The following is a 17,006-nucleotide window of genomic DNA, read 5'->3' on the forward strand; positions in this document are numbered from 1 at the left end:
CGGTCACGTACCGCTGAGCCTCCTCCGCTGCAGACGTCCGACTACTCCTAGCCGGAACCTGTGTAGCTGCAGTGTAATAGGAAGGTATAACTTGGCTTCTAGTTTTGGCGGCGTGCCGCTGGACTTTTAACCTGCTGGGGCCGTACCGCTTCTCACCTCTGGAGCTCGGACAGACAGTGTTGGTGAATATCAGAAATAGCCAGTCCCTGTGGAACCTGTGGACTTAGGAGAAATTCCGTTATCGGTAAGTTCTTACCATAACGTATATTTCTCTGGCAGGGTCCACAGGTTATCCACAGGATAACAATGGGATTTCCCAAAGCAATTTAGAGGTCGGGACACTCCTGATTGGACAGGAGAACCTTACGCCCAAATTCAGCATCATGAGAGGCAAAACTATCCAAGGCATAATGTCTAATGAATGTGTTAATGGAAGACCATGTGGCTGCCTTACATATTTGTTCTGCTGAAGCACCATGTTGTGCTGCCCATGAAGGACCTACCTTACGAGTAGAGTGTGCAGAGACATTAGCCGGAACAGGGAGATCAGCTTGAGAATAAGCTTCTGAAATGGTCATTCGAAGCCATCTTGCCAGCGTCTGTTTAGTAGCAGGCCATCCTCTTGTGAAATTTGTAGAGAATGAAGAGAATCTGTCTTCCTGATGGCACGGTTACGATCCACGTAGATCCTTAATGCCCGGACTACGTCCAGCGACGCATCTCCCGCAGAAAGTCCCGATACCTGAAATGCCAGGACTACAATTTCTTCTTTATGGTGGAATTTAGACACCTTCGGAAGATACCCAGACCTAGTTCTGAAAACTGCTTTATCTGGATAAAAAATAATCAGAAATGGGGAACATGACAGCGCTCCTAAATCTGATACTCTTCTAGCTGATGCCATAGTTGGTAGAAAGAGTACTTTTGCTGTAAACCATTTAAGATTCACCTTGTTTAGTGGTTCAAATGGGGCAACTTGAAGGGCTCTCAGGACTAAACATAAGTCCCTCGGTACTGTAGGCGGAACAAAGGGAGGTTGAATGCGCAGCATTCCCCGGAAAAAGGTACGCACATCCTGTAAATTGGCAATTTTCTTTTGGAAAAAGTCAAAGCTGATACCTGCACTCTCAAGGAAGCCACCTTCAAACCTTTATCCATTCCTGCCTGAAGGAATGCTAGGACCCTGGAAACTCTAAAAGATTTCGGGTCCATACCACCTTCACTGCACCAATGAATATAGGCCTGCCATATTCGGTGATAAATACGAGCTGAGGTGGGTTTCCTTGCTCTGCGCATTGTTTGAATTACCGGTTTAGAAAATCCTCTTGACTTTAAGATAGAGGTTTCAAGAGCCACGCCGTCAGACAGTCGATCCAGATGTCTGTGATAACAGGGACCCTGCATCAGTAGATCTGGACGTTGAGGGAGCAGAAGTGGAGCATCCATCGACATTCTCTGCAGATCCAATGCCTTCTGGGCCAAGCCGGAGCTATTCGAATCACAGCACCATTTGCTTGCTTTATTTTCTTCACCACCCTGGGGTAACAGGGTGATCGGAGGAAACAGGTAAGCCAGATGAAAGTCCAATCTCACCGACAAAGCATCCACAAAGATCGCACCGGGATCCTTTGTTCTTGACCCGTATGCGGGCATTTTGTTGTTCAGATGGGATGCCATGAGATCTCTCTGGCAACCCCCATTTGTCTACTAGAGTCTGAAAGACCTCCGGGTGTAGAACCCATTCGCTTGCTTGAATGGTGTGTCGACTGAGAAAGTCAGCTTCCCAGTTTAGGACTCCCGGAACAAATACTGCGACAATGCTAAAAGATGGAGTTCTTCCCACTTTAGTATGTGACTTACTGCCTACATTGCTTTTTGGCTGCGAGTTCCTCCCTGATGGTTGAGGTAACACTACTGCCGTTGGATTGTCCGAGTGGATCTGGACTGGTTTTCCTTGAAGAATGTCCTTTGCCTGACTCAGTGCCATGTTTATGGCCCGAAGTTCTAACAGGTTTATTGGCAGGCAACTTTCTTCTCTGGTCCATTGTTCCTGGAACCATAATTTCCCGGACACTGCTCCCCAGCCCTGGCGACTGGCATCTGTCAGGATCTCCCAATCTGATATCCAAAAGGGTCTCCCCTTGTCTAGATGGGATGTCTGTAGCCACCAGGCTAATGACTTTCTTACCTTTACTGGAAGCATCATAGTCTGTTTCTTTATTGTCTGATGTACTCCATTCCGTCTGGTCAGAATCAGATGCTGCAGGAGTCTTGAGTGGAATTGTGCATACTCCACCATGTCGAATGTTGACACCATTAAACCCATCACTCGCATTGCTACATGAATGGATACCTTTTGAATGTGTAACAAGTCCTGAATCTTTGACTGTACCTAGGATATCTTGTTCCGAGGTAAAAATACTTTCTGCAGACCTGAATCCAGTACAGACCCCAAGTGAGTCATCCGTTGTGACGGTAGCAGAGATATTGCCCAATTTATGAGCCACCCATGTCTCTGCAGACATGTTATTGTCTGTTGGAGATGGCACAGGAGCAATTCCTGTGATTGTGCCAGGATTAAAAGGTCATCGAGATATGGAAAAATTCTTATCCCCTGCTTGCGGAGATAAGTAGCCATAACCACTATAATCTTGGTAAATACTCTGGTGGCTGTGGCTAACCCAAAGGGTAGGGCCTGGAACTGAAAATGCTGCTGGATGATGGCGAACATGAGAACACTGATGGAACAGTGCTATAGGAACATGTAGGTAAGCATCCTGAATATCCAGGGATACCATATAATCCCCTGGTTCCATGGTGAAAACTATGGAGCGTAACATCTCAATGTGGAACCGCTGTACCCAAATATATTTGTTTAGCGTTTAGAGATTGAGAATGGGCTGAAATGACCCATTTGGCTTCTGAACCAAAAACAGGTTGGAGTAAAAACCCTGTCCTCGTTGTGCAGGGGGTACTGGAATGACTACTCCTGACTGAAGCAATTTCTAAATTGCTTCTTGCAAAGCCCTGGCCTTCGTCTCTACCCGAGACAGGCTGGTGCAGAAGAACCTTCGAGGAGGATGCTTCTTGAAGGGAAAAACAACCTAGAGATACCGCTTCTTGCACCCAGGCATCTGTTGTAGACTGTCACCAGATCTGTGCAAACTGAACAAGTCGGCCCCCTACCCTCGGATCCCCCAGGAGGAGGCTCGCACCATCAGGCTGATGGCTTATCTTCTGGTTTAGAAGCTGGCCCTCTGGTAGCCCAATGCTTTTTTGACTTACCAAACTTACTGTATTGGGGCTGCTTATGATCACTTTTTCCCTTTGCTTTTCCTTGAGACCGAAAAAGCCAGAAAACTGGACCCCTAGGGTTTGGGGTTATATGTGGAAGGAAACTTTACCTTCTTGGAGTCTGCTTCTGACTCTAGAATATCTGTCAATTCTTTACCAAACAGAATATTTCCAGCAAAGGGCAAAGATTCCAAAACCTCCTTGGATTCTGAATCAGCTTTCCACGTACGTAACCAAACTGCTCTGCAAGCAGCAATTGTTGAGGCTGATGCCCTAGAAGCAATAGTACCCATATCTAGTGCAGCTTCTTCCAAGAATACTGCAGTCTGTTTAATATGAGCTACATAGGATCTTTGCTCTCTAGAAACTGTTGAAAACTCACCTTCCATTGCATCAGCCCAGGCAGCCACTGCCTTTGCTATCCAAGCTGAAGCCATGGCTGGCCTTATGACTGCTCCAGACAGGGAAAATATGGTTTTTAGAAAACCATCCACTCTCCTATCCATGACATAATTTAATGATGTTGATGGCAAAGGCAATATAGATTTTCGCACTAATCGAATCACATGCGTATCTACTTTTTAAACAGCCCCCGGCTGGAAAAGAATAAATGGAATCCCATTTTTTGGGAATTCTATATTTTTTATTGGGTGTTGCTCAAGCCTCTTCCATGATTTCCGTCAGCTGGTCTGACCCTGGAAACTCAGTCTTAACTGTTTTGGGACGTTTAAACACAGGTGCCTTGGTTTTTAACACAGGCTTTGCTGAATCTTCTAAGGATAGAATAGCCTTCATTGCTCTAATTAACTCAGCTATATCCACTGAGCGAAGACCTTCTTTCTCCTCTTCGTATGTCGAAGTAGAGTAAACTGAGCTTTCATCTTCCGATGAATCATCATGTGTAGCCTGTGAAGGTGAAGATTTACTTACCATCGTTTTATCAGCTTGTCTCATTTGAGAAGCTGCTGGAGGAAATTATATACCGTAGGTAGGGAGCTGCATGTATGGGTACCCCATTACTGGTACCAAAGCTGTAGGAATGATCTGTTCAGCTATACTGGACAGTCTGTGCAAACATAGCCCAAGGTGGATCCATCTGTACCTGACGTTGTACAGGGATCTGCCTTGTATTCTGCTGAAAAGCAAAACAATTTGCACATAAACCACCCTGAACCAGATCCTGAGTGAATAATACAGTTTTGCAAGACAAATATGATATGAGTGTTGGTATTACTGTAAGTGTACCTTTGTCACCTTTGCCGCTCTTCTTAGACATGATAATCAGCACTTTCACAGTGTACTACACAATTTGTGACTGTAATCACTTTAACCTTCTAAAGCGATATCAATCTGACCCTACCCATGCACCAGCATTGAGGATCAGAAGAAACTACTAACATTTAAAATCAGCAATCACACTAGCAGTCAGTCACGTTATATATTAGTCATATGAGCACATCAACTACAGACACTTTTTTAAAGTATGTAGGCGAACATTTACTGAATCATGTATAAATAGATCTAACGTATTCAGATGCAATGTGAAGAAAACCACAGTAAATGTACACAGACTCATATGCAATAGGCACTAATCTTAACTATTCATACTGAAAAAGTAGATAGAATTTTAGTGCTGTATAGCCCTCGCTTCCAAGATTGATCGATACGTTAGCGAACGCTGAGTGGATCCAGACGCTACTAGTGTACACTGCCGCTCCTGCCTATAGTGAACACAAATGCACTGGTCACACAGCCGCCTATGCTGCGACCGGGTCTGCTCACGGTAGCATTCAGTGAACACAGACGCAGCGATTACACAGCAGCCTAAGCTGCGACCGGGTCTCTCATGGTAGCACTCAGTAAACACTGATGCAGGGGCCTGCTGCGACCAAGTCCCCTCGTGGTACAGTCTGAAACGGAAGTGAGGAAACAGTTCATGGCGGGACACTCGGCGGTAACTGGTCATGAACCGGGGGGAGGAGCGACCAGGAGAGCGTCCGACTCTCCACTGTTGACATCAACCCTAGGGATCGCGGCCTCATGCTATTCCTGGTGCCTAAGATCCCTAAGGCCTAGCGCTGGAGCATCCGTGGTGGCGGCGCGTCAGCTACTGTTTGGTAGTCTCCTCCCAATACAGTGCGGCTGTGTCCGTATTCCATCATGCTACACGGAACAGATGCCTTACCTTCTCTCCGTGCTCCGGCCACAGCCTGGTAATGTCTGATGGACTGGCTAGTTTATCCGACACAGACACCCGCCGAAAAGCACTGTATTTGTGGGTAAGCGTTGTCGCGACCCGGCGGAGAGTTGTTGGAGCGACTCTTTCCAATATGCATACAAGACTGTTTAGGAAGATCACTCAAAAAATAGTAAGACTATAAAAATAAAAGAAAGCTTGGGGCTGCTAAAGAAACAGCAGCCCTCTGACCATGGTCCGGCTCCTGCCACACCAAACAAAAAATTGATTTGCCTGAGCCAGTGGTTGGGATATATGGATGGGCCCGTTGCATCCTGGGAGGCCAGAAAGCTTTTGATCGTTTGTTGCCAATCCGCTGTCGCTCCATCATATCCCATTGTTATCCTGTGGATAACCTGTGGACCCTGCCCGAGAAAATTAACTTTTTGTACCAAACATAGGGGGTGATTTTTCACTGTGTGCAGTCTCTGCACAGCCCAGGACTTCCCTCCAGTGCCATAGAATCAGGCTGATCGGGGCCGGAGCTAACGTCAGACACCCTCCCTGAAAACGCTTGGGAATGCCTGCGTTTTCCCTGACACTCCCAGTAGACGGCCTCTCCCTGTCAATCACCTTGCAAACACCCGTGCAATTGAAATTTTTCGAACCAGCCTGTCGCTGTCCGGCGATGCCTGTTTGCTGACACGCGTGCGCATTGCGATGCATATGCATGCAGTCTATTGCTGATCGCCCGCACAGCAGCGATCAGATCTGAATCACCCCCATATTTATCTCGCATAAATAACATAAGTAGTCAGGAAAGGGTTAAACACAATACATACCCATACATAGTATAACCAGGAGACAGAACTGAGCTTTGAGTGCACTTTAATAAATAAATGTAAAACTGACCTGAATCATCATTTATTTCTACTGCTGTTTTAAATTCAGCAAAGTATGGTTGCAAACCTGCAGTTTAGGATATATACACTTCTTAGAGTTGGCTGGGACATGCTGGAATTTGCCCAGATGTAATGCTCGCACAATATTGGTGGCGTTGTCAGATATCACAAATCCCCAGGAGAGTCTAAGTGGGGTAAGCCATTGTGCGATGATGTCCCTCAATTTCTGTAAGAGGTTCTCAGTAGTGTACATCTTACAGAAACCGGTGATACCCAGCGTAGCCTGCCTAGGAACAAGTTGGTGTTTGTGAGATTCTGCTGCTGGTGACGCTGCTGCGGAAGGCAATACATCTACCCAGTGGGCTGTCACAGTCATGTAGTCCTTAGTTTGCCCTGTTTCACTTGTCCACATGTACGTGGTTAAGTGGACACTTTTCTTAATGTCCCTGTACAGTCCGGGAATCGCTTTCCTAGTGAAGTGGAATCTAGACGGGATTTGGTATCGGGGACACAGTACGTCCATCAACTGTCTAAATCCCACTGCACTAATGGTGGATACTGGACGCATATCTAACACCAGCATAGTTGTTATGGCCTCAGTTATCCGCTTTGCAACAGGTTGACTGCTGTCATATTTCATCTACCTCGCAAAGGACTGTTGCACAGTTAATTGCTTAGCTGAAGAAGTACAAGTGGTCTTCAGACTTCCTCTCTGGGATGAAGATAGACTTCCAGCAGCAACAAAAGCAGGGGCAGCAGTAGGCGTAGCACTCAATAATCCTTCAGAAGAACCCCAGGTAGGAGAGGACTCGTCCATCATGCCAGTGACATGGGGGGTCATTCAGACCTGATCGCAGCATGCTTTCGTTCGCCGGGCAACAACGCTGGCTACGAAGAAAGCGGTCGCAGCGGCGTTCTGGGGCGGCAACTCACCATTTGGAACCATTTTCAGGGACTGGCAAGGAAAATGCAGGCGTGTCCAGGCGAACGGAGGGCGGATGTCTGACGTCAAAGCCGTGCCCATCATCGCTGGATCTGTTGCACAGGGTAAGTATATCCAGGGCTAGTCTTGTTTTGCAGGAAACTTTAGTATAGCAGGGCTGCACAAGCGATCGCAGCCCTGCTATGCTAAAATACACTCACCCATTGGCGGAGATTAGTTGATCGCACCAGCAGCAAAAAGTTGCTTGGTGCGATCAACTCAGAATGAGGGCCATGGCCTGCAGGACTACTTATATTCCTGACTGAGGAGGAAATGGACGTTGAGGGAGTTGGTGGTGTGGTTTGCAGGAGCTAGGCCTTAGCCTTTCCTTGCCACTTCGTGTTGTGAATGGCATATTGCCAATTTTATGTTTCTCATCAGATAATATATATTTTTTTCTGATTATTAATTTTTGCTTCTTGGATTTTACATGCCCTCGATGACATTGGGCATCGGCCTTAGCAGACAACGTTGATGGAATTGCATTGTCAATGTCATGACTGGTGGCAGTAGCAGCTTCAGCACTAGTACTAGGAACTGGAAGTGGTTCCTGATCTTCCACTATTTTTTCCTCCAAATTTTTGTTCTCCATTTCACAGGACAGCACCCCTTTATTATTACAGCACACAGAACAGTGCCCCTTTATTTTAACAGCACCCCTAAATTTTTACAGCATACAGGGCCAGTGTGCTTTTATTTTAACAGCACTCCTGTATTTTTACAGCATACAATACAGGGCCAGTGTACATTTGTTCTAACAGCACCCCTGAATTTTGACAGCATACAAGACAGGGCCAGTGTACATTTATTTTAACACCAGCACCCCTGAATTTTTTACAGCATACAAGACAGGGCCAGTGTACTTTTATTTTAACACCAGCACCCCTGAATTTTTACAGCATACAAGACAGGGCCAGTGTACTTTTATTTAACAGCACCCCTGAATTTTGACAGCATACAAGACAGGGCTAGCACCCCTGTATTTTCACTGCATACAGGAGTACAGTGCCCCTGCCCCCTGTACAACACAGTGACAGCCAGGACAGCAACACCCATGTACAGCTGCAGCACCCCTAACAGCACATGAAACACCAGTGACGGCTAGGACAGCACCCCTAACATTACAGGGACCACAGTGACAGGAACAGCACCCCTACAGAGCACACGCTGACTCCACCGAACGCCACCACCCACAGAGAGAGACAGAGGTCTGCCTCCCTCACTCTCCAAGTCCGGAGTGAAAATGGCGGCGACGCGCGGCTGTTTATATGGAATCCAAAACCTGCGAGAATCCGACCGCAGGATGACGTTTTGCCTCGTTCTGGTTTCAGAGTCTGGCGGGAAGTCCCGAGCCGAGCTCGGAGCATGATGTTCAATTCTCAGAACCGAACCCGCTCATCTCTACTTCTAACCAATGCCGGGAAATGGCACTGATGATTCCATTTGAATGTGTATATTAAAGCTACTTTACTGGCATGGTCAGATCACATGCGACCGCGCTACCCCACTGGTCCCCCAGTTTTTGATGAGGAGATCCATTTTGCAGATGTGCATAATTATAATATTTAAAAAAAAAAAAAAACTTTTTAAACAATATTAAATAAAAATATATATAAAAAACAATGTTATGAACAGTTTTGAAGGAAAAAATCGTCAGTTAAGTGGTTAACAGGGGAGAGGTGGAATCGGGGAGATTGCTAGACTTTTCAGGGAGTGAGGGAGATTGCTGCTATTTCAGGGGGTCTCCCTGGTATTCATGGAGTGTTGGTAAGTATGACCCTGCATGAAAATCTACTTGCGCCCCTTACATAGCAACATGGTTTGCCCCAGTTCCACCATTTTTGTTTTGCTTTGTTCCTAACTCAGAACCAGCCTCTCAATGTTTTACAAATATAATGTTTGATGACTTTTATACAAGTTTTATTGCTTCCTAATTCAGTTTGTTATTTTCAACTATAGCCAAGAGACTCGTGCATCCCTTGAATAAATAGAAGGCCTCGCTTGGGCTACGGCCTATAACTATGGGAGGAGTTTAGTCTGCAATCCAGTGGAGGCCAGCAGCCTGCAGGAGGTTATTTTCTGGTGCCTGGAGAGCAGGCAGAAAGCAGCGTGTGGATACAGATATGGAAGCCAGAACACAAAAACACACACATTACACAATAGCGATGCGACGGAACAGGCCAAAAGGAAGCATCATAGTTGTAAAACGACATATCAGAGGCCGCTGTTTACATTACGATAGATCTGCAGATTATACTGTAGTTTAGCCTTTGCTACACAGCTGAAGTTGCAATCCAGAGAAAATAATAAAACATGAGACTCACATAACAGATGCAACATTTGACTTGTGGAACAGGATTAGACACGCTATCATAACAAATATTTTACTCACCAGTAACAATGTGTGAAATCAATTCGAAGAGCGTAAAAAGTCTAAAAATCTGTGTGGTTCCCATGGCTGAATCACAGTCTGACCACACACCGTCCTGCAGCAGACGACGACTGACGTACTTCCTGCTTCCGCACTCACGTCACGCCTTCCAAATACCAATACTGGAGTCTCTGTTAAAGCTACAGTTCTCTACAGATGTGAAGCAATATATTATTGAGGAATCCTTTAACAAATACATATATACAGCAGCGTACTGTATATCACAGCCTCACACAAGCGAGGTGCAGAGACTTTCCTGTGCAGGCCAGGAGCTGAGGGTGTGCTACTGTATGGTGTCATCCAGGAAGCTGTCATCACACCTGAGACCCACCTCAGCTCTGCCCCTATGCAATAATGACAGCACAAGGCACAATAACGGAACGCTCCGCAACAGTGTATTGCTTAATATTCTCATCTACTGGGACTTAAAAAAAAAAAAAAATTCACTTAAAAGGCTCAATTGCAATAAACGACGTACTTTTGGGCTTAATACAGAGATGTACTGAAACCTGATGTCTACGTACAGCTCCAATGTTTTTAGGATATGCAATGTCGCTCACAGCGCCGCAAACTAACTAACCTAATTGACATGCTGCTGGAATTTGGGGTGGCGGCAGGTGGCGTCCCAGAAAATGGGGGCATATCGGCCCTATTTTCTGTGTGCTGTAGCCAGTGGCTGCGTTCCGGTCATCCTAAGTAACCTTTGGGTTATGGAGATGACCAATGCTCACTCAGATGTTCTGCTGTTACATCTTCAGACACTGCAGTGGATCACAAACGCCTTCAGTGGTTCTTTCTATTAGACGCCTCCTGTTGCTTTCTACATATTTTAGCACAGTCGCAAAGACGCATCAGTTTTGGTATATTGTGCGTCCCTGAATCAGGCCTTTGTGTGGTGTCTACATCAGTCACAACACAACAATGATGTGCAGTGATGGGATGTAGTTATGTGACCGGGGGTCAGGAGACAGCCAGTCACAATGCCTCCCCCTGCATCCTACCACGAGATTCCCTACAGTCAGCATGCAGACTTGCAGGACTATTCCCACTTGTGGGTGTCCACGACACCCATAGAGTGGGAATAGAATCTGTGGCAATCACAGGTCACCACCAAGCCAGCAGCGTGGTGAGCGCAGCGAGTCTGCAGGGGGCTAGTTGCACTGCCCTCCCCTCCTACATCCCACTGCCAAGATCCCGGCAGAGGTATGCTGAGTGGCAGTCTCCTGACCGCTGCAAACACATCCAACCCGGAAGAACTGACCCTAGAAAATAGACCCAAAGAGTGTTAATAGATCCCGGTCACCACCGAGCCCGCAAGGGACATGTTGCGCTCACACACACACACATCTCCCCTCCTCTCTCTCCCCCCCCCCCGGTCTGCATTTTGCTGCCCGGATCCCAGAGATATACTGACCAAGCATTCCACACCCGTAGAGATTTAGAGTTGGATGAAAATTAATTTGCGCTTTTAATAATTAGTGTGCATCTCACACTGGAATGACCTCCCAACATTTAGACAACAAATCAGGACTAATCAAGTTCCCGACCTGATCCACCCCAAACCAGCCAAGCTCTGGCCAGGAAATTCACAAATTTAGTGGAGAATCCCCCACTTGTAGGAGCAGTGGCGTAATTTCATCCTAGTAGCCCGGAGGCAAGATAGAGTCTGATGCCCCCCCCCCCCCCGGTAGTTGGGGAGAGGTGCCATATGGTGGGTGGCCCTGGTGGTGCCTGCTGGGGCCATTGTTACTGCCCTATACAGACACAAAGACCCCCCACACACACACACACACACACCCGTCCACACACAGCTAACCCTTACACATAATATAGCTCTCCCCACACACACACATCCCCCCCCCACAGTCCCCCTTACACCACTCTCCCCACATACTTAGATCCCACCACATAGCCCCCCCCCCCATCAGATTTCTACCTCCCTTGCTCAGACAACCCTCACTTACAGCTCCCACCACTAACTCAGCTACCCTCTTACACACTGATTCCCACGGACCCCACCTCCTCACACACGCAGCACACACAGACAACTCTCGCTAAGTAGGTCTCTCTCCTCTATAGCACAGCTGTCCCCACAAAAAAATACATACACTGTGCTGCAGACACGCAGACTAGGCCCCCTTCCCCTCCCAGCCCTGTGCTTTCCTCTAAGCGGTCCCCACTAATCACCGATCTCCTGCTGACAGTTATGCACAGAGTGATCAGTGCTTAGACGCTCCGTCAACGGTCTACACCGCGCTCCTTCCCACCGGACAGCCGAATAGGGCCCCTGACATACAGGTTATCCAGACTCAGTGTCGGCACTGAATGGTGATACTGGAGCAATGGAGGAGGTGCCTTGTCAGGGCTCGGAGCCCGGCGGCAACCGACTCAACTGTCGGCCGTACTTCCGCCACTGTACAGGAGAAAATCCGCCACTTCCCTAGTCTACAAATCGGGACTCACCCATCAAAATCAGGCAGACGCAAAATACGTTGCACTGTGCAGTGGAAGTACGTGTCCCACTTGCACCAATCTCTTTAGTCAGACATATTTAACACTTGTGGCCCCTTCTTGAGAGGTGTCCACGTGTAGTTGGAGTCTGAGAGCAGTAATACCCCTTTTACACGGACAATTTTATCCCGGGATTTTGCACGTGAACGCGCAACATCCCGGGATTTTTTGTCAGTGTGAATGGGTACAGGGACAATTTCCCGGGACGAGCATCCAGGGATTTCAACCCAGGTCTTGACCTGGGTTGAATCCGGGACCGTCCCGGGAAGCTGGCAGCCGGGTATACCGGGTCAAGGCAACCCGGCACCTGTTCTCTGCATAGGAGGCGGTGCTTGGAGAAGATTATCTCCAATCACCACCTCCGGTAGAGTCAGCAGTGACGTCACCGACCCGGCAATATGCCGGGTCAGGCTGCTAATGTTAAAGGGTTATTCCCGGGAATGTCCCGGTAAATATACCGAGACACATTCCCGGGAATGACCCGAGGCTGCGAGTGTAAAAGGGGTATAAATGAACGTAGATGGACTTCGGCTATGGCCCTCTCAGCAGCACGGTGTTCTGGTTTCCACACAAAGTTTTATAAACATTACTTACACAGTATAAACTATGGCCTAGCTGCAAACATAGCTGGGCCAACCACTAGAAACCAAGCCTCCTGTCTAGGGCCCGGTGTTCACCAAGGTCTAGTGTACCATAATAACCCATTATTTAAAATTATATATCCAGAGAAAGAAAGCAGCAGCACGCCAAGACTCATGCAAATAAATTAGGCTGCATTGATATACTGAGCACCAATTATTATTATCCTTTATTTATATGGCGCCACAAGGGTTCCGCAGCTCCCAATTACAGAGTACATAAATAATCAAACAGGAAAACAGCAACTTACAGTTGATGACAGTATAGGACAAGTACAGGGTAAATAAACATAGTTACATCAGCAGATGACACTGGAATAAGTATCAGGTGGCAGAAGACTGATGGAATTGGTGCAGTTGAAGATTATTAAAGTAAGAAAGGATAAGCACATGAGGGAAGAGGGCCCTGCTCGTGAGAGCTTACATTCTAAAAGGGGAGGGGTTGACAGACAGGGGTGACACAGTTGGGGTACATAGAGAGCGTAGAACAGAGGGTTAGGATGAGATTTGGCTAGGTTTGGTGAAGAAGTGGGTCTTGAGAGCTCGTTTGAAGTTTTGTAGAGAGGTGGAGAGTCTGAGGGGGAGAGGTAAGGAATTCCAAAGAAGTGGTGCAGCACGTGAAAAATCTTGGAGGTAGGAGTGGGAGGACGTAATCCGTAGGCAGGAGAGTCGGCGTGCATTAGCAGAGCAAAGAGGACGGGTGGGAGTGTAAAGGGAGAGAAGGTCAGATGTAGATGGGAGAGGAGTGGGTGAGGGCTTTGTAAGCGAGTGTGAGAAGCTTGAAATGGATTTTGAAAGGGAAGGGGAGCCAGTGAAGGTCTAGTAAGAGAGGAGAGGTGGACGTAGTACGTTTGGTGAGGAAGATGAGCCAGGCAGCAGCATTTAGGATAGATTGCTGTGGAGAGGGGTATTTGTCAGGAATGCCAGTCAGGAGCAGATTACAGTAGTCCAGTCTGGAGATGACCAGTGAGTGGATAAGAGTCTTAGTAGCATCCTGGGTCAGAAAGGGTCTGATCCTGGAAATATTTTTTAGATGAAAATGGCAGGTTTGTGAGAGGTGCTGAATGTGTGGTTTGAAGGAGAGGGAGGAGTCAAGGATTACTCCAAGACAGCGCACTTGGGGGCTAAAGGAGATAGTAGTGCCATCAATAGATAATGAGATTGTAGGAGGTGAGGTTGTAGGAGGTGAGGTTATGCGGGAGGGAGGGAAGATGATCAGCTCGGTCTTAGACATGTTAAGTTTAAGAAAGCGCTGGGACATCCAGGAAGAGGTGGCAGAGAGAGTTGGAGATACGAGTGAGGAGAGCAGGGGAGAGGTCTGGAGAGGAAAGATAGATTTGGGTGTCATCAGCGTAGAGATATTGGAAACCAAAAGAACTGATGAGCTTACCTAGTGAGGACGTATAGAGAGAGAAGAGAAGAGGACCAAGGACAGAACCTTGGGGTACCCCTACAGTTAGTGGAAGTGAGGGGGAGGTGGAGTCATGAGAGGATACAGAGAAAGAACGGTCAGAAAGGTAGGAGGACAGCCAAGAGAGGGCAGTGTCACGTAGACCAATGGAGTGAAGAATTTGCAGTAGGAGAGGATGGTCCACAGTGTCAAAAGCAGCAGAGAGATCAAGTGGAATAAGTATAGAGTAGTGTCCCTTAGATTTAGCAGCATGGAGGTCATTGCATACTTTTGTAAGGGCAGTTTCAGTGGAGTGGAGAGGACGGAAGCCAGACTGGAATGTGTCAAGCAGTAAGTGTGAGGAAAGAAAGGAAGTAAGACGGTTGTAGACAATACGCTCAAGGAGTTTGGAGGCAAAAGGGAGGAGAGAGATGGGTCGGTAGTTGGAGAGAGTGTTTGGATCAAGTGTAGGTTTTTTAAGAATAGGAGAGATGAGTGCATGCTTGAAGGCAGAGGGGACAGTGCCTGATGAGAGGGATAGGTTGAGAAGGTGGGAAAGATGGAAACAAGCAGAAGGAGAGAGGTAGCGGAGGAGGCGGGAGGGGATAGGGTCAAGTGGGGAGGTGGTGAGGGGACAGGAATGAATGAGGGCCATGACTTCCTCTCCAGATGCATGGGAGAAAGATGACAGTAGGTGCGAGGGATGGGGAGGGTTGGTAAGGGATATGACCAATGTTTCACAGCCCACCTGTTTTTACAGCCTAATTGCTTTGTTAAGTCTTGGAGTCCAGCTGTTTTTTTCCTCTGTATATCAAACAAGTTACTATTAAAAATTTCCATGCTAACCGTGTTCTTTATACTGTATATACATACACATATATATGTGACAGGCAGACACCAGACACCAATGTTCACACACGGCTGCTGCTGCCTGCCCACCAGCACCTCCCACCTGACAGTGTGGGTCCTGGTGGTAGCGGCTGTCCAGCCAGAGGGATCCGGTCTGAAGATCAACAGTGTCTAGGTCGACCGGGTCAGAAGGTCGACATGAGTTTTCTTTTTTACTTTTTCATACTTTCACGTGGACTACGATTGGAACAGTAATCTGTACCTTGCCCGAAGCATAGCGAGCGAAGCGAGCCGTGCGAGGGGACACGGTGCACTAATTGGGGTTCCCGGTCACTCTACGAAGAAAACGACACCAAAAAAACTCATATCGACCTAGAACATGTCGACCTTCTGACCCTGTCAACCTAATATTCCACACCCCAGCCAGGAGACCAGGTACTGGGAGATAGCACCAGCTCGTGGTGTGGCGCACATTGGGGGTGGGGGGTGGGGGGGGGGGGTGGCCAGTGACTAGAGGGGGTACTGTATACATGTGCTGTATTACTTGTAAGTGTGGGGTGTATACAGATGCAGCCATGCTCATCTTACTGTGATGCAGCATGTTGCATCACAGCACGCTGCATGGCATGCCAGGATGAGACTATTTGCAGCGGGCATCCCTTCATTAATGCAGCATCACAGCAAAGATGAGACTGGCTACATCTGTAGATGCTGCACGGGGCGCCCACCGCTGCACTTTTCCCTGTTCTAGACTGCTCCCCTTCCTCCCTGTCATAGCACTCCGCTCAGGAGGTGGAGTTTGGCAGAATGACGCATTTGCGTAGTGACCTGACGCAACGCATCATCTTGCAAAACTCCGTCCCCCGAGTGGAGTACTATGCGGGAAGGAAGGAGAGCTGTGAGACTGCAGGATGCATGCAGCACCCTGTCCAATGTGAGACTGGGAGGGGAGGAAGGCTGCAGAGATTTAGCAGAGAGTGAGCCCTGGGAGGAGCTGCCTGCACGGTACACGTGTCCTCACCTGGTGTCCCACTTCCTATAATAAGCCACATAGAGACCAGCAATACCTCAGAAAGCTCTACACCCCCCCCCCGGCAACAAGCATTACATCCGCCCCCCCTCCTCCCACCCCAGCAACAGGCATTGCACACCCCTGGTAAAAAGCAAGACACCTAGCCCATGAAACCCCTGGCAATGAGCATGACACCCAGTGCATATACCCCTGGCAACAAGTACGACACCCAGCACTTGAAACCCTCAGCAATGAGTAGGTAATTTAAAAGTAATTAGAAGCTTTACTGTAGGGCATAATGTATCACGGGCATTACTGTGTGTGGCATAATATGGTGTAATTTTTTTTTTAACCCCTGTGCTGGCGTCAGAGTTCTGTTGGTGCGGGGTCAAAAACTGGGGTGTAAGGTAGTGTCTTCCCACAAGGCCACACCCATTTTAGGGAGACCATGCCCCCCATCAAAATGGACATGCCTTCATGCCCCCCTAGGCTGACAATGGCAACAAAGAAATCAAGGTAATCCTGAAACACTGCCCTGTTAAATTTGTGTCTTTATGTGAATTAAATTAAGAAACACTGGTCGTAATTGACACTTAATGGAAGTTGGTTAATCAGGGTGAACCTGACACACTGTCCTGCATTATATATATCTCCAAAAATAGAGAATACTCACCAGTCTTCAAGTATAAATTCACCAAACTTTAATTACCACAGATAGAAACATTGCTATCAACATTTCAGAACTCACAAGGACTTTTGTCAAGACCACCAGCTCCAAACAGGAGAGATGCAAACCCCACTGTGTGCCTATACTGACCTAT

General features: G+C 47.6%; 1 protein-coding gene across 1 annotated transcript in view; it reads right to left on the minus strand.

The window, feature by feature from the left end:
- LOC134981320 (uncharacterized) overlaps nucleotides 1-16,965 on the minus strand; it is a 116,802-nt gene extending 99,837 nt beyond the window's left edge. Inside the window, exons 1-2 of the mRNA XM_063948663.1 lie at nucleotides 16,859-16,965; nucleotides 9,747-9,935 (exon numbers count right to left, since the gene is read on the minus strand). Of these exons, the coding sequence (XP_063804733.1) occupies nucleotides 9,747-9,810 (64 nt within the window). The 5' untranslated portion in view covers nucleotides 9,811-9,935; nucleotides 16,859-16,965. The remainder of the gene's footprint in view (nucleotides 1-9,746; nucleotides 9,936-16,858) is intronic.
- Nucleotides 16,966-17,006: the final 41 nt, after the last annotated feature.

This window comes from Pseudophryne corroboree, chromosome 12 (assembly GCF_028390025.1).
Source record: "Pseudophryne corroboree isolate aPseCor3 chromosome 12, aPseCor3.hap2, whole genome shotgun sequence".
NCBI classification, from domain to species: Eukaryota; Metazoa; Chordata; class Amphibia; order Anura; family Myobatrachidae; genus Pseudophryne; species Pseudophryne corroboree.